The sequence below is a fragment of the Falco rusticolus genome, chromosome 12 (assembly GCF_015220075.1).
Source record: "Falco rusticolus isolate bFalRus1 chromosome 12, bFalRus1.pri, whole genome shotgun sequence".
In the NCBI taxonomy this organism is placed as follows: Eukaryota; Metazoa; Chordata; class Aves; order Falconiformes; family Falconidae; genus Falco; species Falco rusticolus.
The window spans coordinates 16317273-16341038 of record NC_051198.1 but is presented as its reverse complement, the minus strand read 5'-3'; the positions used below and the strand labels follow the sequence as shown (position 1 = coordinate 16341038).

Sequence of the window (23766 nt, the reverse complement as noted above, 5' to 3'; positions counted from 1 at the left end):
ATAAAATGCTGTATACATAAAAATCTGTACTGACTCATAACTGATAAACTGTTCTGCATGACGTAAGCAAAACTGGGAAAGAGTCAAGGAAATAGATACTGTGTTTGAAACAGCAGCAGCAAAAACCATCCCATCTTGACTTTTTGTGGACTGCTGATTTTATGTGAGAAAAATGGGTAACATGGACAACAGCAGGGAAGAGCAGACGGTATAGAAAGAGCAGGGACAGAAATGCAGAATGTGCAAGTGGTGCAATGGTGCTGGGATCTAGAAGTCTCCTTTGTGATAGCTGCAGCCCTGAGAGAAGAGACCCCATTTCGTGCATGTAGCCAGGCCTACGCCAGCCATGCTACATTGTACTCTAGATATCCACTAGTCTGAGCATTTTATTTATCATGAGTAATAGCACAACCACATACATCCATGCAAAACATGAAGTCAAATTCACAAGCCTCTATTTGATACAAAACCGACTATACATATCAAAACCCAAGAAAATGGATTCCCTCCCACTGAGGGGGAAATTCCTGGAACTCACCTCCAAGAAACACCTCGGTACTGAGTGAGGACATCCATAACATCATGGGGTTTGGATGCTGCCCCATTACCTGCCTGGAAGCGGAAGAGAAGAAGAATTCACCTTCAGAAAATAAGAATTGCCACAGTAACTAGTCCTCTGACTGACCCTGGTGAAAATAATTACAGTGTATATTAATGAAGCAAGCTATGTCATCGTCCCAAAATATAACAGTTCTCAGGAGGATCAAGGGCTGAGGGTATTTTAATTCCGCTCCAGTGAATTACCCTCTTCTATCAACTTCTTGATTAGATCAAGTGGGGAAAAAATTGGTTGAGAATGTTAAAAATATTCATATAATTCTAAATTTACATAAGCAATAAATAAGATAGCAATGATCCGGAATGAATAATTTATTATAATGTTCCTCACATTAAAAAGTAGTATGGAGATTTTATGTCTTCCCTTCTCCAGTTTCCCCATGAAAGGAGACTACAAGTATTTAATGTGGTAATTAGCACAGAACACGTAAGAAACATGAATTACGATGTGAGCAGTGAGGTAGTCATCACCAACTGGACAATCAGTCAGTCCAGGGGTAACAAGTTTATGTAGTTCCAGGAATAGTGTCAAAAGATATTCTCAAGATAAATCACCCTTGACACACCTGATGACCTATTGCAATTTTACTCAAATATTTCATTAGTATAAATGGACATGGCTTTATAGGCTTTGGTATTATCATATATATATTTACCATAACATACATATACACACAACTAGCTGCAGGATTTCTTCTATTTATGCTGCTTACTAATAGCTTTGAAGGTGAATACCTTGGGAGCTGCGTAGAATCATTGAAGAAAAGTAATTGTTGCAAGTCCACTCTAGCTGTCTGGGTTTGCTGCTGTGCAATTTAATCTAGCAGCTCTCCCTTGTGTGGCACTTTTGTGGACTTTATGTGGGAACCATGCACGGCAGATTACCAGCCGGTCAAGGTGGAATATGGAAAAAAAATATGTGAAAAATGTGCTTGGCTCAATAGGGCATAACTGTACTTACTCTATTTCTCAGGTTAAAAATTGAGAAAAGCTTTTTCATTACTTGCTTTAATGATGGCTGTCCAGTCATCTTTACTTACTGTGAGTGAATCTCCCAGAGCAGCAATCACCCGAATATCCGCCGGTTTCAAATTATGAACTAATAAATAAAAAATAAAGGTAGTTTAAGGGAAAAAGGAAAGAAAGAAAACTTCAAACTGTGATGGTTATCAGCACTTTTCCTCAGAATAACCATAAAGCATTGCAAAGACAGTATTTTAATATTCATGACAGCACCAGTTCGGAATGACAGACACTGTCAGGTTGTCAGAATTTTATATTTTTTCTTTTTACAATTTAATCTTTATATAATTATATTAAGATATTTTACATAATTATGTATTACTATATAATGATATATAATTAAATATATCAATATTTTTATGTTTTACATAAATTTGCAAGAATAATCACAAATTATTCTTGGCTATAGCTGGGCATTAGCTACAGCAACAAGGGAGGCAGTAAGATTTTGGTCTTGCCTCTGTTCTTACTCAAATTCCTTTTAACCAGTGGGAACAACTGAAAAGCAGGCACAGCTCTGGTGCTAGCACAGGGTGGAACTCTGGGGACAATCCCAGCTTCCGAGGGATGACAAAACCCACCTGGGGACAGAATTCCACGTGGCTTTTTGCACCCCAGACTGCACTGACAAGACCCACTACTCCATACATACTCAGTTTTCCTATCCCTGCAACTGCAAGACCCGTCTGCTGTCTTTTCCACAGTCACTTCTTCCTTTGTACGCGAAAGGTGTAGTTGCATAAGCTTTCACCATCCTTGAGAGAGAACTTGCATCTTGCTGTGTAACTGCTTGCGTTGTTCCAAGAAGGATCTTAAGAGCCACAGTCAGTAGTGTCTACTGCTTCCAGGAAAAGTGTACCTGTCCTAAACAAACCTGGTTCCTGTTCCCCTTCTATCATCAAATGAAGTAGCTCTACAGTGAAATTACACAGGACAGTACCTGAAACTGGAACTGTGTCAGAGGGACCCCGGTCAAAACAGGGAATATTTGTTCCATAACTTCTCTCCTGCAAAGACAGACGAGGCGAGACTTCACATTGGACTCACTATACTCTGGTTGTGATAAACAATGTCTCAGAGCATTAGATTAATGAATTTCCCACATACTTTGCATACAACTACTCGGCTCAGCCTGTCCTCAGGCCATGCCTACACCTGCCCATTGAAGGCAGACACAAGCTCGGTCTGCTTAGAAGCCGCATGGCCGTGTTAGTGCTGCACAGCTCTTGCCTACCAGTGGGGCCAGTTATCTCAGACTGTGCCATGCAGTGTTCAGCTATGCAACATTTTATGTGCCTATACTCAAAGCTAGGTGAGCTCACACCTTTTTGTGAGAAACTGAACGTTCCTGGAATATCCCAGCATGAAACCATAGCTTCGTCAGCAGGCCATGAGCCTGGCTTCTCCACACACAGCCCTCTACGTGTCAGGAGGGCCAGCGATTTGCCCTCCTGGCTCTTTTGGGTTACAGCCTACTGACGGCAGCACCCCCAAGGTCTACTGTTAGTGAAGGCTGACTGTCAGTATACCAGAGCAGACCATCACACAAGACTCAAGGACATGTGTTGGCTTCAAATCTCTCTACAGAACTCCTTAAGTAAGCTAACTTGCCTAAGGAAAAGACACTTATCTTGTCCCATTGCTTCATTTTGTTGGGTTGTTTTTTTTATTATTATTATTATTAATTAAAAAATTTATTATTAAAAAAAACACCCCACAAAACAAAACAAAGCCACAAATATAACACAGTGTTGCTTCTTGCCTCCTATGCCATAGCTACCAAAAAAAAGAGTGGTAGGTACCATTGCCCCTTGCACAATACAAAACACCCTGAGTAACTAACAAAACAGGTGGCATTATGTTAAAGTAAGAGGAGAAATGTGTATTACTACTCCAATGATGTACAGGCCATTTTGAGTGCAGATGTGGTTTAGACACTGTGTTCTGGGACATGAAAATGAACATTACCACCTCCCTCTGCACCTCTGTACCTGCTTGGGAACACTAAGTTGTACTTAGAATCGGAGTACCATGACTTAAAAAAACCAAAAACAAACCACCAAAAAAACCCCCAAGCACAGCTGTTTACCTCCAAAAATCTAATCACAAAAAAAATATATCCAAAAAACCCATGAAAAAATCCATTGTTATTCAGTTTTACTGTGGTGTAAACGAGATGAAATCAGACCCACACAGTGGTGTCATGCTGATCTGCTCTGTTTTCCTCCGTGGTAGGACTAAATGGCCCCATTTTCACTATCTTCTTATTTCAGGGAAATTAACATTGTTATCCAGATGCTTAAGAAAGGTTCTTAACAGTGAAGGCAAGACTTTAGGCTGGCTGAAGACATCTACTTTAAATCATACTCTACAAAACCCACAAAGGAGAAAATGAGCTATTAAGCATCTGACTATTCAGGCATGGAAATATGGAGCTGGAGCTTTGTATTTAGTTTTCCTAGGTAGTATTGTTTAATTAGGCTACAACACACTCTCACCCACCTGCCCCACTCCCTGGAATACATTCAGTCCATATGATGCAAATAGTCCTACTATACCTGAGGTGTTTCTTTGGCGTTTGATGTCTCTGGGGAAGATGAGTAGTTACTATTTCTATATGTGAACAAATATGGGCTTTCCTGCAGAGTGAAGAGAGTGTGTTTACCAATGCTAATGGAAACATAGTCAGCTGATATTAAAATCTTCTGGCTAGATTTTCCAAGGGAAAAAAATCTTTAACAGTATTAATTTTTGAATGAACATTGCACTACTGAAGTAAACCAGGTTAGACCTGAAAATTAAGCCCTGGTACGCTCTAGGCACAACACCACCTCTTGCCTTAAACCTAACATCAAACAAAACACGTAATTCCATTTCTTTGATGTTTTAATTGCTGTTCACTGAAGCTTTCGGGTGCCAGTAATATTTTATCACTATCAATTTATTGAAGTCAGAACTTAAATGCAAAAACATTCAAGAACTGTTCTTTGAACCTGAGATGCTCAGGCCCTAAAGATACTACTGGGCTATTGACAGCTCCAGAGACTAAAACAGTTAAATCAGACAGCAGACACAGTTAAATCACAGAAAAGCTAAATTATATAAAATACATGGATTCCATTTTATTGCTGAAAAAGATTTCAATACTGATAATGCACCTCTGATATCTGCAATTAATAAATTCAGATTAGCTAGTTATATTTTGAATAAAAAATATCTGACACAGTACGACAATTTAACTAGATTTTGTCAAAAGTTGTTTTCAGAGTTTCACCTTTATAAAATAAAGAGCATGTGTCAATGAACTTTAAGAACACTACATTTTTAACAGTGTAGTATCTTGGGCAAGTACACATTCCCCAGAACTTCAGAAAATGACAACAGTATTTGAAAACTTGGAAATTCTGTGAAGAGTATATAAAATCTCACACTAGGACTTACTCACAAAGTAAGGAAACCCTTTTACCTGAGATGGACACTGGACCTGAAGCATTTTTGTGACTCCGTAAGGCTGCTTCTGCCCAACTGGCTCCATCTGGAAAGGGAGAGAATAGAGGAAATGTACCCGTGCTGTGTGTGGGAGGGAAGGGAAAATAGCAGCAGCTCAAAGGCTCTAGTGCCTGGAGTTTTCCATCAGGTCCATATAGATATATATATATATATATGCGTGTGTGTGTGTATGTATACACACACATTTAAAAGCTTGTTTTGTTTATGGTAAATATTTATCTATGTATAACATACCACATGTTTACCTACAAAGGCAAGGAACTGAAAACAAGACCTCTCACACGATCAGTCTTATCCCATCACCATTAAAACAACCATCCACACATTAACTCTGCTCTTGGGAATTCCACCGTAAGTGGTTTTCCCCCTAAGGCACTGATCTCATGCCGCAGTTATTCAGCTGTTCACAATCAAGTTGCTATTTATCAGCTCAACCACAGTAACTGTAGACATGGTCCAGAAGATCATAGCTTAAACCATCCTCGTGATTAGTTTATGATGCAGTTTAACCTTTACTGCAATTTGCAAGCCAGTACTACTCAGCTGGGCTGGGTATGAGAAAGTAAAGGGTGGGTTGCCACAGCTCAGCCGCCACAGCTTAGCCGCCAGGACAGACCTTGCAGCAGTCTGTCCATCCTCCCAGGCCTCAGCCACATTTTTTGTCTTCTTCCAGGCTGTGAAACCATGCTCACGGACACTTGAGAAAGGCACACTTGGGAGTTCACAGTTTATAGTTGTCATATAGAAGTATAAAGAAACACCCAGGCTTTTGTGTGGGAGGAAAAGCAACTTTGAGTAGATTGAAACTTTGAAGTAAAAATGGTATTACTGAAACTCCTTGGAAAATGCAGTTTTGACTCAGATAATACAATGAAAACTTAGGTAAGTTCACATCACTTTACCTCAGAAGCAGAAAGTATAAAATCCCTAATATAAATGGAAAACTAAAATTCTTCCATTTGGTAATGCATTCATGTTGCACTAACTTCTTTCCTTCTGTTTTACGAATGCTATCTTTATGTACTCCCTCTGCTGCAAATTGATTTTGCAGCAAAGTCAGAAACATGGAATATAACACATTATGGTCACACACCAATCCTCTAGCGGCTGTAGCCCGTGCAACTAAAAGCTTGCTAATTTATCCCACCTTCCAAACTGTTTCCTTATCTACATTTTCATACATGTTAGAAAATGCCAAAAGGTGCACTCTGATGCTGCATAGAGGCTTGATAATATTTATATCTGTTGGTCTTCTAACAAGATGGAGAGGGGGTTGTTAATGAAATATTATGGAATGATTCAAAACTCAATACTGACAGCACAATGTGGTAAATACCACAAACAATCACTTCACCTGTTCAGGCACCTTGCTGGGTGCTAATTAAATTGCAATCATACCCAAAGGAGTTGGCCACTGATTTAGATTTTGACAGCTGCTGCTGCCAGAAGCAGCAGACTACATAAGAAACAGCACTGAAGGGACTGAAAAATACAAGCAGCTTGGCATCACTGATACATGCTGGGCAGGAATGTTATTATTCTATTTTGATTGTTCCTTCAATAAAAATAATGGGATAATCCAGAGAAACGGAGAAGAGGTTTACAGAACTAATATCCTTTGAAGAAACAGAGTCTGTGCTCTTTTGAGGGAGAGAGAGAAATAAAAGGAATATTCCTGAAACATGCAAATTAATGAAGCTCAGAGAAAAGATACATTGGGAACTGGTACTTTCCCATCCTCCTAGGACAAAACAAAGTAGCTATTTAATGACATTCTTAAAAAAAATACTCTTGTTCCAGCACAGAATCACCCCACAGAACATGGGACAACGGTGGTATTTCGTGGCTAGGAATGAATTTCAAACAATTGTTAGACACTTGTATGTTGTTGGGAGTTGAGTAATGAAACTGCATTTCTCCAGGAGGCGATTCATTCCAGATGGTTCAGAGACATGGTTCTTCCAGCTAAGTGTGACAGCTCCCATGCAGCAGAGCTGCAAGGTCCTGGTCAGGAAATCAGGCACCAAGGCTGCACTGTGGTCAGACAAAATGCCCCCTGAATTCCAGGACATCTGTTCTGCAGGCTGGTTAGCGTGCAGGTCTGCTCTGGTACTGCACCAGTTTCAAAGTCAGTGTACGCTCCTGAACACAGAAGAGAGGCACTGGCAGCCTCCTGTGGTGCTGTTCCTGTTCAGGTCCTTGCCTGGTTTCAGTTTCTCTCTTGGTTGTACGATAGGGGTTTTTTTTGTGGTGTTTTCTGTTTTGCAAAAAGATGCCAAACACAAAAGCCAGAGCTTCTTGTCTAGATTCTTTACACACTTCAAAGGAGCTTTGCCCCCAGATACATTTCCAGAGGTAAAATTGTATGCATTTGCCAAAAATCGGTCAATCAGGCTCTCCGTGGTAAACATCAAAGCTGTCCAAGCAAACAACCAACCTCTCTCAGCTTTTCCTAGCTACCCAGCATCATTTAGTTGGCTGTTTTCTGATGTGTTTAGCATATGAATTGCGTTGCTTCCAGACAGCTAGAAATGTTTTGGTAAGATATCTAGCCATGCCTAGGGCAAGTCCTTAGTACCTAACTAGCTCAGCTTCTTCTCAGCCAGGCTGAAGTGCAGTCCTATTGCCTTGCCACTAGATTTTCAAGGTTTTGCCCTTTGGCCAATAAGCAGGTAATCATTCCAATAAAAGAGGCTGGTACCAAGCCTCAATACAAGGTAAGAGCAGCCTGGCAGGCAGCAGGAAGCAGCAGCTCTCTGAAGGCAGTTCTCAGACACCTCCTCATTCTGCTGTGTTTGCTACTCGGCATGCCATGATCTTGATTTCTTATCAGTTCCTGATACTGAATTGTGGATTGTTCTGTTTTTAAAGCAGTCTGCATAAACCATTAGCTGGACTTCCTAGTAGAACTAGCTTGACCTTTACTAGGTGAGGACACCTGCCAGTGCTTTTTACGTTGAAAGAACATTTCATATAATCTGCTTTTACATCATGGCAGAATACCACAGGCAGACAAGAAACCTACCCAGAGGTGCCTTTCTGATGATTTCCAGCTGTATTAAGCAAATTCCACTAAATAAAAGAGGAGGCAGGAAAACAGAGAGGAAGAGGAGTTGTGAAGGGTGTACTACCCTTCCTGTAATCTTATTTCTAACCAGTAGGAAGGTGCAGTTTTGCCACATTTTGCTCTTCTTCCAGATCACCTGGACTGTCCCTTACTAGAGGAACCACCTCACACTAAGGAAAAACACTGAAATAAAGGACCATTGGTATTTGTGTCCTTTACGACGATTCCCTGGTTCTGGTGGCTCCCCAGCATGTTCACTGCCTGAGTCTGGGCAACTGGCCCTAATGCAGCCATCCTTAAAAGTACCACACACTTCGTTTTGCTTAGTTTTTTACTTCTAACGTTTCAACAAAATGCTCCTAGCAGTTAAAGCGACAAGATTAGAGTAACACACCAAAGAACGAGATGCTCAAGGACAGAGCCCAGGAGACCAAATAAAGTCTGTGCAGAAAAGGGTTAGGGACAGAAAAATGAAGCAGAGGGAAAAAAAGAGGGTCTTCTGCTGGCAGAAGCAGCAAATAAAAAAGTATCATTTGAAGGGACAGAAGGAATTTGTTGCAAGCCAAGTATAAGAATTTGAGAGGGCAGGAAAGAGAAATCAGTGCCAAGTTGACTGAGTATGTCTGCATAAGTTACAAAACTCCAGAAGATAAATCCTATCCCTCTCTCCTCCTACAGAGGATTTGGAAGAGGCACTATACCTGTTTCAGACTGGGGATAATACTGTCACAACTCCTTGTAAAGAATATCCAAGATGCCTGGTACTGGCTTCTGCATAAATTGAAATCTAAAAGGTCTGATAGTAAGAGGCCATAGAAAAAAAAAAAAAAAAAAAGAGCAGCTGTAGTCTAGACTTGGAAAAAAATGAAAGCAAAGCCTATCAGTCAGAAGCATGTGAATTCTGCTAAATGCAGAGTCCAATAAAAGAAAAGAGCAGTACTCAAAGGTGAAGGTCAGTTTACCACTGAAAAGCCCTAGAACACTTCTTCGCTGAGGCTGATCTATTGCCACAGTTAGGTGGATCTCAGAATCTGAGGAGTTTGGTTCAGTTGCCTCCAAACAATTCCTGCTTGGAGAGGCACAAAATGGGCTGACAAACTGGCGGCACTGTGGTCCCTCTCCAGTTGGAAGCATTCATTTTCTGCACTAGCTGAAATCATAGTCATCATTTAATGTCAAAAACTTGCTGTTGGAAAAACTGTGCTAAGCAGGTGTAAAGGGCCACTCTTCACAGCAAAAAACCACACACTTTGTGTGGCTTCCTCCCAACTAGCTTCAAACTTTATAATGGTTAGTATCTGAGGAGGATATGCCACTGCTTTCTAGTGTCTTATGGATCATTTTACATGATGGTGATTGTGTGATCTAGGTAAATATCTCCAACACTGAGGGGGACACTGAGACATGGGTGAGTAAAGTAACTCAGTTTCTTGACAGAGGATTGCCAGAAACAGAGATAATGTTTAATTCATGCTTCAGAAATCTGATTTTCAATGTTTACTTTGATTATTTGACTAGTGAAACTAATTGCCTAGTGGGACTAAGGCAAAACGATGATAAAGAAGCCAATGTGCATCTTATCATGGCATCTATTTTGCGATAGAAGAACTCAGGTAAGAACTTTGCCATCATACTTGGAAATGTCACAGATAACAGCAAAGGAGATAACTGGATGCAGCATCGTTGTTCCAAGGTTAGAGCTTCAACAGCTGATCAATTTTTAACTCTTTGGCTCCTACTAACTATCTAAAGTCCTACTAACTTTAGCTAAAAGATAACATCTTTTATTGAAGTGACTACCATTTTTCTAGCTGTATCATCTGGTTGAATAAAAGCCTCATCCTGCAAACCCTGCTTCTTTCAGTGATCAGGGCTACAACGGCATTACTACTGCCAGAATTAACATAAAAGGAAACAAGAACATGCCAATCTGTGTGAATTTATTTTTTGAAGGTGGTTTACTAAAAGGTGGTTGCAGTATAGAATTTTTTTTCCTTCATGCTTAGGACAATTTGGACAAACACAGGAATAGTAGGTGCTCTCAAATGAAAATCTAATCAACATGTGGACAGAAAAACAAGCAAAAAAAGTCTTTTACCTTTAATCTAACTTAATTGGCCACTGCAGATTCTTTTTAATTAAAAAAGAATACTGTATGTGTTATAAGAAGGTTATTGGAAAAAAAAAAGCAGAAGTTTTTGAAAGTTTCTAAGTCAGAAGGAATAGTAAAATCAACAACTTATCCAAAACCACTGATATCAGGACGTATCCAAATATAATATGCACTAAGCAGTAACATCCTACTTTGCTCTGGTGAGTCCAAAACCACATGCCAGCATTTTTGTCTCATACTGAAAAGCAACTCCCTTTTCTTCACTTGCCCCCGTCATCAATTTTAAACTGGAGTCCCTTCTAGCTCTACATGCATCCACTCAGTTGTACACACAAATCCTGTCAGCAGCTCAAGTCTGCAGAAGGAAACAGTGCCCTACAGAACTGATCATCATGTTGAACGTCAAGTAGGTTGGGGAGCCCATGTTTCTTTCAGACACCCTCTCCCACTCATGAGAAGGAGCCATTTGTTGGCTTTCCTCAGCTGGGCAGGACATCTAACTCTTGAGGAAGTAACAGGAGCTCTCCAAGGCTGTCCAGCACCTTTTTACTATAAGCAACACCAGCAGAAGGATGATGGTTAAGGAGGAGACAACATCATGAGACTCATTAGTAAAAGGGCTGGGGTTTTTACTAGTAAAAGGATACAGAACAGAGTAGACAGAAGAGTATAATCACTATAAGCTCAGGTTAGGATGAGCCTCAGCTGTCACTGTGCCATGCTGTCACAGAGGTAAGATTAGAAAAAGAAGCGTTTGTCACAGCTTATTTACTCCCTGAGACGTCCCTACTATGGAAATCCTTCTAAATAGCTCTTGGTGGTAAGTAGCAGCCACAGAACAGCAAGAGATGTGTCTTGGGATTGTAGGGCATTTAGCATTGTTCGAGAGCAGCCTCCCTGCGCAGCTGAGCGTAGCAGTCATGGTATGTTTCTTTCTATATTCTTCCTTCCCCTGCCTCCTTGCTACTCAGCCTGGCGAATGTGGAGTTGCTACAAGGCATCTGTACTAAGTCCAGTAAGCAACAGTGTCTGGCACTGCTCACCATGTTGTTCCAGAGGCCCACAGCCATGAAAGTATAATCTTCTTCCAGAGTTTCCTCTTGTGTCTTTGATGTGGTAACGAAACCATCCTTGCCCTGAAAGAGAAAGCATTTAAAGCATGACAGAACACTGAAGAGTATGGAAAGATGAAATATTCAGGCACAAAAGGCCCCAATCTAGAAAATGATATTTATATCCATTTCTGGCACTCTCATTAAGCCACTTATTGATGATCTCAGTTACTGTTGGTGTGTCAAGACAGATCCTGTTCTTGTAAGTGACTGCTGTAAGGCAGCAGTCAAGGGACTGCACATCAACAGAACAAGACGACCACCAGAGCAACAACAAGGCACAATCGCAGCAGTGACATACAGGAGATCAGAGACACACGCAAATGTGATAACATGAATGATTTGGAATAAACAACACTTTCTTTAGCTAACACTTACATGCATTTAAGTAGAAGCATACAGAATTCGTCTTAAGAGGTTAGGCTTATTTTTAAATGACAGTAACTGTTGTGTTTGGCAGATTACACACGGTGGCCTGCAGGTATACCACAAATCAGAAGAAAGAAAGAATCTACCTATGACATAAGATGGCATTTAAGGCAATAAGAGCAATTTACTAAGAGAAAAAGTAATGCCATCAAAGTGAAAAATCTGTCATTTACATATGGATCAGCCATCAACAAAACAAGCCTGACCCAGCAGCACAGGAAGATTTTGCAACATAACAGACCCCAACCCTCCTGGAAGACAAGTTTCTTCTCCCAGTTTACTTCATTCTGATACTGAGCTGAGGGGAACAATGGAATTACCGCAAATTCAACGAGCTGTTATGATGCCCAGGAACCAGACCATGACTCACCACCAACTTGGTTTACAAATAACCATCCAATGTTATGTGTTGAATTTTGATACCTTGTATCTGAGTAAACCATTATCTAGGAAGTAATATTTACCCGCTTCATTGCTAGGTTTCAGACAACCTGGACCTTTGAACTTCCCTTTAAAATTCAGTTATGGAAAAATAATTTCTGACATCCCAGGCAACCCTACCTATATTCATTCCCTGCTGGCTATAACAGATAAAAATCTGGACAAAATTCATTCCCAGACTGCATTAATCTCATTGCAGGGAGGTAACTACTTTCCAGCAGTTTACAAAACCTTTTTTTTTCCCCACTACCCACTTTTAAATACTTCTTGTTACCCACTTTTTGCCTTTGTTACCGAACACACAAGAGCATAATCAGGGATTAATATGCTGATGACTACAAAGATATGGAAAAATGAGCAGCGCTGATGATTTCCAGACAATTATGCCCTAATCTACAGAGATGCCTTGATTTCTCCTGGATCATAGCATTCAAAAAACACAGGATCTCTGACTGATGCTGTTTGAAGCAAGCTCCACTCTCAGGACATCTGATCCTGAGGTGCGTTCTGTATGTGCCCAGCTACCCTTGTCTTCTAGCATTACACACAGCCTAGACAGGAAAGAGCCAGCTAAATACTGCACTCAATCTCAGCAGATACAATCTAGAAAAATGGAGCAACTCTAGTTTACTCACTGGTCTGAGCAGCAGATTTCTTTCTTGGAGAGAAGGCTGAAGAACAACAGTGAAGTCATCCTTTTGATCAAACCTCGCAGACTCCAGCAGTTTTTCCCAAACATCCTGAACAGAAAACCATTTAATCAGATTAGTATTATCAGGTGGAGAGTGTAATATATGTGCAATTTATCAAGATTTAAAGTGAACTAAGATTATCCCTACCCCTAACAAACTACAATAATAAAATTCTGTAATCCAGAACAAAGACTGTAATTTAATGAAATAATCTTACACAATAATTGGAAGCTCCTTGTAGCTATGAGAAACCTACACTGATTTACCATAATTTTCTTTGAAAAAGCAGCAAGCTTAGCAAGGCAATGAAATGTCAAACTTATTGCCTCCCTGTCATTTTAAAAGGGAATTCCAGCACAACTGGTTTTGTCTTATCAGTAAGTTTCCCTCTTGTAAGTCATGTGGCAGGTTACTAGACAAGATGGATCATTTTCCTGATGGAATACAACAAATCCTAGGTTACCAAAAGCCGTATAGTCCTTAGAAACTTCAAGAGATACTAAGACCACTCAGGTATAAAGAGAACTTATCTCCAGTGTTCCTGAAGTAAGAAATGGGTTTGGAATCGCTGTGGACGTGGCAAAAGGGCTGTTACTCAACTCCCTCACTGCTATTCCTCCCTTAACTCCTCACTTGAGTCCATCTGGAAAATGATTAGATATGTGCAGCAATACGAGAGCCAAACAACACAGAAGATGCCATACCTGGTAAGACCACCTCAATATGTTATTCTCTAATGTGGAGTGTTCACCAACACAGCTGCACTGACTCCTGCCTGGATTGCTGCAGAAAAGAATGAAAAACATGAAAGACATTATGAACTTGTGATAAACAAGACAGATAGCATGAATTCTTTTAAGTTACTGACAAGCATATATTGAAGACTAAATTGCTGGATATATTGAGAAAGCTACATGGAACATCTTGATTTTTCATATAAACATAGAATTATATATATTTCCATGTCCAGAGCTTTGGATTGCTTCTTGATTTGAAAGCCTATTCAGATGACAAATATGCCAGATTTGATTAGCACAGGGTCTCACAAGCTAGCAGCATGCTCAGGCTTAAAATAGCAGCTACACTAGTTTTCAAACATTTCCCTCTCTGTAGTCACATAGGATGATTGAAAACACTAAAAATACTTCCACAGGAACTTTTGCCTTAGTATTTGTCAACAAGACCTGCATCTAGAAATGTGGATGGAAGTTCAAGGATGCAAATGCTTATATATATTAAAGGGTGGCCAGGCACTGTCAGGCAGCTAACCAATCTCAGCCAAATTTTTGACCTGCAAGGTGAGATGTGCATACTGCATATTTCTGCAGCTAGTTGGAGAAATCAGACCTCCTAAGGCTGTAGACAGAAATGATATGATACATTTAAGATTAGTGTGGTTCCAGCAAAGATATACTCATTTGAAAATGCCTGGATGGACTGCAATCTGAGAAAACTTTTTGTGGGTTTGCAGATGTAAGCAGTAAGTACCTGTCAGGATCAGGCTCTCCCTTTTTCACAGAACTGTAGCTAAACCTATAAAATGGGACTTTTCCACTAAAGTGCTTTTATCATTGCTGTTGACTGAAAGAAATACGAACTCGGGACCAGAATCTTACCCAAGCCTGACAGAAGAACCTCATAAAGTTAATGAGGAGAGTTACATGCCTAAAAATGGGGTTCACCCATTACTTTTAGTGCAGACAATGCTGGAAGGAACTTTAAATCCCTGTATCATAAACTTCAATGCCTAAAGTTAGGTACTGACATGGGACTAGGAGTGTCAGCCATTATTCTCCTCTTAGACTCTTGAAATTTCATCTTTTGGTGTGGGCTTATGTTTTTCTCCCAAAGGACAGTTCATACAAGGACTTTGTAGCCAAATGCCAAAGGTCTTATCTGGGAGATGATCTGGGCCTGAGGCCAAGGTGAGCCCAGGAATTTACCAAACAGTAAAGTACAATGCTTGCAAACTGGTGGAACTGTTCAACCAGACAAGCACAGCTACAAAGGCATGCTAACAACAAGAAAGCAAATTGCCTTAAGTTGAAAAGGAAATATAAAAATTCCTCAGAAGAAAAAAAATAATTAGATGTTATTTATTTTTAAGGCCTTCGATATATATGGCAAGGCCCATATTCCTAAATCCATTTCTTCAATCACTTACCTACATTTCCCCATTTTTCCCCTTAGTGCCTGTGCAGGAGAAATAAGCTAGAATATTCTATGCAGTTTCTTTCCACAAGGAAAGCTTCTCCTCTGCCTATACTTGTTAAGCACATGGTTATGCTGCAGCGAGACCCCGTCCTTGACTGATGGAACATCTCCTGGGTTTTAGACATGCAAATCTTGTGAAACCCTCTGGGCTGACTGTATTAGTACATATGGTGTCTTATGCCATGAGCACAGGAAAAAAATTTACTGTGGAGTAAGATGGAGTTCAATCTCATCAGCTGTAAACTACTCCATCATAACTGTCCATGTGCACACTCCTACTCCATACTAAATTGAGACATAAGCTACTCACACTTTTGTTACAAGGTACTGAGAAAGGGAGATGGATGAAAGCAACTAGGCATGCAGTTACCATAAGGAACTGACAAGTTGATATTCTCCATCCTACCATACCTTAAGCCCAAGTAGTAGCTTTCACATAGCCTAACAATGTGCTTTAAGACCAGTTATTCCTTTTGTGAACATCAATACATAGAAACTTAAACTTTCAAAGAGCCTTCAGAGTTTTTGACTCAAGAGTTGCAGGGCAGAAGTAGCACTGACTAAAGAGCTGGGGCTAGGTAGACTGTGCAATCTCATGACAGTAATCAGAATACTGGGTCTGGCTGGGATGGACTTAACTTTCTTCATAGCAGCCCATACAGTGCTGTGGTTTGGATTTGTGGCTAAAACTGTTGATAACCCACCAATGCTTTGACTGTAACTGAACAGTGCTTGTACAATGCTGCAGCTTTCTCTTTTTCCCCAACTCTGACCCAATATTTAAACATATGCTATCCAACTTGGCAGGATTAAAAGCACCTATTCTTCCTGGTAAAAATATGCCTTGCAAAGAGACTTTATCAGAAACAAAGTGGACACCTAAAAATCTTTGGCATACTTTTGTACTAAGGGCAGAAAAACTGTTCAGAAGACTCTACCTCTGTTACAAACTCAATACATATACATAACTATGTGTCTCAACGCTAGTGGGAACAGTGTCAAGAATTTAAAGAAACCTCTGTTACCTAATGTTGTAATCTTGGCATGCAAGAGACAAAGTTGAGAGCTCAGTAGAATCCACCAGATTTACAAAGGCCTTGGGAACCTGCAGTAATAAAGTTAAAATTAATCACATTATATTTGCAATTAAAGATCAGCAAATAGCAATAATGGTAAATCATGTCTACGGTTTCACACGTGTTACCTCTGGCCTGGCACTCTGCCCTCATAAAATCAATGATCTAAGTCTTTGCCAATTCTGTCCTGAACCCTACTCCTATGCCTGCCACCTAGAATAACGTTGAACATCATTCACGAAGTACTTGATGATTTCTTGACCGAGACCCAGCAATTTACTTTACATAACCAAAGTGGCTACCAGCCAGCTAAACTGAACTCAAATGAACCAGGAACTACCATTTTTGTGGCAACATACCAATGCAAAGCTGGGGATGAAAACGTCCTGTGTAATAGCACAAGCACTCGTGCATCCTGCCTCACCTCTCCCCCCAGCAGAAAGCAGCTTTCCATTTACATAATGATATTTCACTTTTACAAGTGCACATAAACAGATTCTGGAAATAATAATGGAGAGAATCCAAAGAAAATGTGTGGGTGGAACTTCACCCATACGCAACATTTGCTGAAGTTGGTCTGAGAAAAATGAACGGTTGTGGCCTGATGCAATTGAACTGTAGCAGGTTTAGAATACCCTTTAGGCCTTCAGTCCAGAAAACAAAATTCTTGGAAGATGCCATTGAAATACTTCACATAAACAGTTAATAGCCTGCTTTAGTAGTGATATAGCAACATCTAGTCTACTATTCATTAGTAGACTAAGACACAGTGCAGAGCATTTCCCAGACACCATCCTAGATAATTCTTAGCTCAGCCAGCTCAAAAACCTTGAGAAAGGCTAAGATCTTAAAATGCACACATAATAGGAAAAAGATCCATTACACAGATTTTTAATGGGCATTTTCCCTGGTCTGTAAACATCATCACCAGGTAGTTAGCAGCCTGTACACTGTCTAGGGAGCTCCATATATCTTGTTACTAAATAAGAGTTATTTTCAAGAACAGCCCTGTTAAACACAAATGGCTTTCAGATGCAGACAGATGTACAACATTTTGCATAAAAATCACCTAAAAAACCAAAGATGGAGTGGCACATCAGCTGGTGTTCCAAAACAAAGCAGTTGTCTATCAGTCCTTTCTGTTTGCATGCATCAGCTTTTTTAAATAAAACAGTGACAATGAATGGAGCCAGTGGATTGGAGTAAGCGAAATTGGTGTTCTAATTCACCTACAGTGGTACAAGCCCTAGTCCAGTAAGGAAGACTGGAAAAATCAGCAAAATATTTGGTGTTCAAGGTTGATAAATAAAACTTACCGTTTTATACAAAAAATCCAAGACAGCTTTAAGCTTTTCCAGGTTGTCCAATATGCAGTTCTTCTGTAAATGAGATGAGAGATGTCATCAAAACTAGTAGAAAAAACAAAGTTACAAATCTGGCAAAAGTCAAACCCTGTGTATTGATCTGTGTACTGAAGGGTTGCCAATGACCACTATATTCTGGGTTCAGCCTTAGCCAGCATCAAGAAAAAAACCACAGAACTAGTCTTGTAATTTAACTGCCTGTAATTAGGCAACTTAACATACAAAAAGAAAATCAAAAGACAGCGATGGGGAAGAAAAATAAATTTAGACTTAAGGTGGAAAAGGGTTGTTCTACTAGGGCATGGGCATATCAGACTTGGGTTTACAAATTAAGTACGGATGTTTATAAATACAAAACACATTGTATGCCAGGAACTTACATGACTGGATAGTATCCTTCCAACATCCCAGAACTAGCTACTCCTTTGGTGCACTATGGCAGAGAGCAGAGTTTGGGAAAGCATCTTAACCACCTGCTTTGACTGTTAAATCAACCCATCAAAAGCTTACCAGTTGTGTGGAGTCACAGAAAGAACATGGGGTTTCAGCACTAAAAAAAACTGTGATCAGTTTCCAGTCATTTTGGAAGTCCATCATCTGGGAGAAAAAAAAAGATACTAATTGAAAGACTAGGATGATAAGAGACCTATTTACTATTTTGCTTTCTCACACAAGGTTTGCTATGGCTTTACATCAGCAAGACAAACAGTAGTTCATGGCCCAGCCCTGACCATCCTGATCCCTTCCATTTGACAAACCATCCAGCTTTTCCCTAGAGGAGAGAGCAAAAGGATGGTTAAGTGGCAAACACTGCAATTAAAGCTGAACGCACGCCTATAAAAAGCTCAGGACAGAGCCAGAAATTGCTGCTGCCATTGGAGAGTCTGTCAGAGAAGATGGGCATGCACAGCTTAGCACAGAGCTGCATGCTGCTTCTTTCATCACATTGCAGCTTGCTGACAGGGTTAATGTTCCTGAACTGCTGAGACTGGGTCACACTAGTGGGATGAAGACTGGAGCAAAAATCTGAGCGCTAGACTCCTGCTTAGCTGTGCTATGCTTATTAGGCAGTTCTCGCCAATCCTGAAGAGCACTGGTTAGAACCACTCAGTTCCACAAAAATGTATGCTAAATCCATGTGCAAACAGTCTGATGGGCTCCCTGCAGAGCAAAGAGGCAACAGCAGAATCGCTTTGATGATCACATTTTCCCATTATGCCAAGACCATTTTACAAATAATATCCTCAGGTTAAGAGTAAAAGAAAAATTAATATGTAGAACTCCAGCATGGGATTTACAGAGCACTCAGCCATGAGTGATAATTCAAGCTCTCACCAGGGTCAACCACTGACATCAGCCAAAGCCTATCTAGGTCTTTACTGTCCTTTTTGAAAGTACAATCCTAAAAGACCAAGAAGAAACTGAAGAGACAAATACCGAGAATTACTGTTTTGGGTTGGTTCTCAGAAACACCTGCATAGTTACAGAGTGTAGCTAGCAGAGGTCTCGCATCCTTAACCAACAGCTAACATACATTTGTCAGAGTGGCTGAGAGCTTGGTAGGGAAGCCAACATGTAAACCAGGTGGGATACTTTCAAGAATAAAACTGTATACTTGAAAGGTACAGAACTGATTCTTATTTACAACAGAAAGACCCAAGTCCGTTAACATCAAGAAATGGCATCTTCTATTTTGAAGATATCTTTGAGTGCTGTTTAAAGTATTCAGTCACATTTCTCCATTTTTCTGTTTCAACACCAAGCTCTCTGAATTGTCCTGTACTTCAAACAAACCTGATTCTCTTTCATAAGCTTCACTATTTCTTCAGCTTGATGCAGAAGGTCTCTGAAAAGCAGAAAAGAGAAACTATGAAGGCATTGGTAAGAGTAAAGCTTTGGCTGATTTTTACCATTAAATCAAACAACATTTGAGACTTCAGGTGGGATTAATCTTTTCTCTCCTAGGTGTGTTAAGACTGGACACTTGTCTGTGCCACACAGAGCACCTGGGCTGATTAGCTCATATTCAGGCATCTCACTTTCAGATACATGCACTTAGATGCAAACAGCAGACACAGCCTGGCAGGCACAGCTCTAATTCTACTTGAGCCAAAAACTGTGTTTTGCAGCTCTAAAGAGGGAGACCTGATGTTAAGTCAGGTGATCCAGACCCCAAAGCCCACAGTGGGGTTTGTTCCTCCTGCTTCTGAAAGGTGACAATTGAGCCACAGTGGCAGGGTCTGTCCCTGGAGTGTCTGTGCAGCCTCTGCCGGTACTGAACATATTCTGTGCCCAGTGAAGTGCTCCAGCATCAGAGGCTTCCATCCTTCACCTTGCCAGCTGTAAACCAACTGCCCGGCCAAAAACCCCTCAGACTTACATGGCTTGACTGTCTGATGTCGCTCCCTTTATGCCAGGCGATGGGGACTGGTGTAGGACAGAGGGATTAAAACTGCTAATGAGAGCTGAATGACATACACAGGTTAGGCAATTTCTGTATACAAGGGACTGCTACTCTGTTGTTTCACTATAAACACAACAGAACTAAATCAGCCAGAGAACATGAAGTCTGAGGATCTCCTGGCAGGCCTGGGAGGTACACACAAGCCCCTCTGTAGCTGTTCTTGCTGGTTTTCCTCCTCACCTTCTGAAGTGGATGTTTGACATCTGAGTTTGCCTCCAGACTCAGGTCAGAAACCACCATCCCCATCTCTCACGTCAGCCCCAAGTAATGCAGGCAGATTTAAATACAGGCAGCTGTAGAAATGAAGCTGCTGGGAAGGGCTACCCAAAGACAGCCTTCTGAAGTGCTGAGGAGTTGCCCAGTTTTAACCCCTTTCACAGGGAAATGGAGGTGTCATTAAAATTCTAGGAAGAAGTTTTAGAGAGGATGACCCTGGAGCTACCTACTACTCGGCATTTCAGTGGACCTGAAGGTTTTACTTACAACGCCCTTCAATCAAGCCAAGGCTGCCTTCAGAGCCAGCTGGAACCAGCTCACAGACGATGAATTCACCTATGCGGTGCATCTATGGCAGCCCCAGTGTAAATCCTGAAGACGTGGCAGTGGAAAGAATACTGGACAGGCAAACCCACACAAGATTTCACTGGACTAGTGTGGGCAGCAAGCACACACCAGCAGAGATTGTGGCACGAGTAGCAGTAGCAGCCCAAAAATCCCTGTTGTGCACATAAGACTCTTGCAGCAATCCGTAGCACCCCTTCTTCACCACTGTTTGTCTACACAGACTCTTTAAAGCCAGCACAGGTAACTCAGCCTGGCTGTACTCATGCTCCCCAAGTACACCATCTCTTAGGCTTCCCTTACGTCCCTGCAGCGTGTTTGTGCTGCACCTGCTCTGCAGCCCAGCAAAGCCCTGAAGCTCCTGCCAGTGTGCTGTTCAATCAATTTGCTGAGTTTCAGCATGAGAGCAAAACGCACCTGCTAAAGTTTCCACGCTTACTTCAAGGAGGCTCTTTCCTGTGCTGTAGAAAGGGAAGAGAAAACAGGAAGCTGCTGTTACCCCATTTCTCAAACAAAAATTATATTACAGCACAGCCACAATTTTTTATCAGCTGCACTACAGCTCAGAGTGCATATTCATGGCAGCTGTTGACATTAAGAATGGGGTCTTTCTTTCTCCAAAACAGTCGTGTCATCAGCTACTGCAAAGAACACAGTCTTAGATCTCAATTTTGTGTGTCTCTGTACACTCTGTGTGTTGCAATAATTGTGCTTATGCATATGTACAAGTAATGCAGGGATCTCTCTGGTGTGTGCCCACATCAAATGGACATGGAACCATTTTAAAATGGTCTTTTCAAGTTTGCCTGTGCAGGGCCAAATCCTCATCTGGAATGCTGTAACTCAAAAGAGGTACACAGAGTTACATTTACAAGGTTTAGCCATATGTTCACTCACTGATTTAGGTCTGTTAAGGGGGCATGGAAGAAGAAAACAGGGTAAAGCTTGTCCATGAAGCACTGCGAATTGTTCAAGCAGAGGACAAGGTATCAGGACTCCTGGGTTCTTTTTTTTGCTTTGATAAACCCCTGCTTTCTGGTCTCTAGCTTGTGGACGATAATATTTACTGCCTAGGATTCGTCATGTGGCAATGATTCTTAATCAAGGTTATTGCAACCCTAAGGTAGTTCTATATCTTGCATAAGCACAAATAATTTCTGTTAACAAAGGACTGGGAAGGACCCAGTGTCTCAAAGTCCTTTATATTTTACTTAGCCTTTCTCCTCCTCTCTAGCAAACAATAAGAATTGCTTGGACCCAATTCTTGCACTGTGATACTGTATACATTAGTATGATGACACTTAGCAACGCTAACAATTCATTGTTACCTTTGGAGTAAATCCTCATGAGGTACACCAGATCCTGGTGTCTGCGAACAAGCAAGCAATAAGAATAGCATTAAGAAAAGGGTAAACTAGTTCTACATACTCTATTCCCCTACCATATCCCATTCCTGTCATAGATAGCATTGTGTCTACATACTATTCTCCATTGTGTTGTAATTACTCACAGATTCAAATTCTTTTCCAGAGCTTCCTTATTACAGTGTATTTTCATAGTCTGATAATCCTTTCTTAGTTACTGCTGTCATTAATGAGTTTATTACATATGGCTTAAAATAAAATTTGACTGGTTGAACTCAAATTCAGTCAGATGAAATGCTGTTCTAAACCAAATTTCTCTGGATCTACTCCTTTTCAAAAGGACATGACCTGAAGTCATTTAGATGACTTCAGTGGATGACACTCAGCCAGTATGGTGTCTGTTAAAAAAAACCCTTAACATAAACAGAGGAACTTCATTGATTTCAGAGTCTGAGGAGGAAACAGAGATGTCTGCTCCAGGAAAGCAGACATCCCTTAGCAGAAGATAATTTATATGTTTTCCTGTGGCACCATCCACAAACAACAGAGACATCAGCACAAAAAAGATTTGCTCTAAAGGGCTATGCATCCCCTATATGGGCGTGTCACCTTTCGCATTTAGGAGATTATTTTCTTCCAAAGGAGGAGGTACTTACAAGGAGGTCAGGAGTGCCGATTTTCTAATGCAAAGCTTTCATCCCAAGGAAAAGTGTGATGCCTTGAAGAACACCACCTCAACTTGAAAGTTGTTTTGTGCTAAGGGATAATCTCCCCCATTTCTTCGCAGTCGTAGCCCCTGCAATGGCTACCAATTTTTGCCCAGTTTCTACACAACCTCAAAGCTTGACAATTGTGGTTAAATGCTTTTGATTTGGCCTCAAATCTATTTCAGATATTCACTTCCAACCGTTAAGATCAGTTAAGATCATCCAAATCTGACTGTACTGGAACAGGAAGGAGAACTTTACTCAACGATTTATTAAACAAAAGTATACCTTTGTGATTTTTCTAGAGCTTCTGCCTTCTACATAGGAAACCAGTCTCTGCGGAAAACACTTTAACAGGATGGAAAATCTACTGCATTTCTCAATAATTTGTTCTAATAGTAATTACCAAAATTGTACTTTTTTCCAGCTTGAAATTTCCCAGCTGCTTCTTCCAGTTATTTGATCGGTTATGCTCATTGTTAGGAAAATCCAAGCACTCTAATCAAATATCATGGTTCTCTGCAAGAGCACTGTGATCACATTTCCTCCTGCGTGAAGTCAGCTGGGTATTTTTACAGTCAGGGTACACTGGAACACTGAAAAGCAGGTATTTCCAGCCATTTTTCACCAGAAGCCTTTGATGCTTGCGGAAAGATTCAAGTCCTGAATGCCCCAGCTGAGACCCCAAACTACATCATCACCTCACTTCATCATCACAATGGAGGAAATGGGTCACATTCAGCACACTTCCCGCTTGTACTTACTCTTTGCAAACTTCCTATTGCAGTGACTGTTTTAATGTCAGCTGGCCTCAGAGCATGAACTGCAGAAGTGAAAGACTTTAGGTTAAGAAAGAGCAGTAACCTTGAAAGAAAATTACATTCACCAGTATACTAAAACATAACTGCATTGGTTAAAATATAAGAAGAATATACAGATTGTTTTGACTGGCAGTTTTAAATCAGAGAGGATGAGAAACTACTCAGGTGTTCAGTAAATACTCTGGGTGTC

The 23766-nt window shown here is 40.7% G+C and overlaps 1 protein-coding gene across 1 annotated transcript in view; it reads right to left on the bottom strand.

The window, feature by feature from the left end:
- Positions 1–23766, bottom strand: part of PLB1 (phospholipase B1) — an 89657-nt gene that overhangs the window by 54115 nt on the left and 11776 nt on the right. Inside the window, exons 3-18 of the mRNA XM_037405842.1 lie at positions 23520–23578; positions 22013–22053; positions 21102–21145; positions 20040–20124; positions 19454–19505; positions 18170–18256; positions 17612–17674; positions 16245–16324; positions 13710–13788; positions 12949–13053; positions 11375–11467; positions 5108–5176; positions 4200–4280; positions 2582–2648; positions 1659–1717; positions 539–612 (exon numbers count right to left, since the gene is read on the bottom strand). Coding sequence (XP_037261739.1) covers positions 539–612; positions 1659–1717; positions 2582–2648; positions 4200–4280; positions 5108–5176; positions 11375–11467; positions 12949–13053; positions 13710–13788; positions 16245–16324; positions 17612–17674; positions 18170–18256; positions 19454–19505; positions 20040–20124; positions 21102–21145; positions 22013–22053; positions 23520–23578 — 1138 coding nt within the window. The remainder of the gene's footprint in view (positions 1–538; positions 613–1658; positions 1718–2581; positions 2649–4199; positions 4281–5107; positions 5177–11374; positions 11468–12948; positions 13054–13709; positions 13789–16244; positions 16325–17611; positions 17675–18169; positions 18257–19453; positions 19506–20039; positions 20125–21101; positions 21146–22012; positions 22054–23519; positions 23579–23766) is intronic.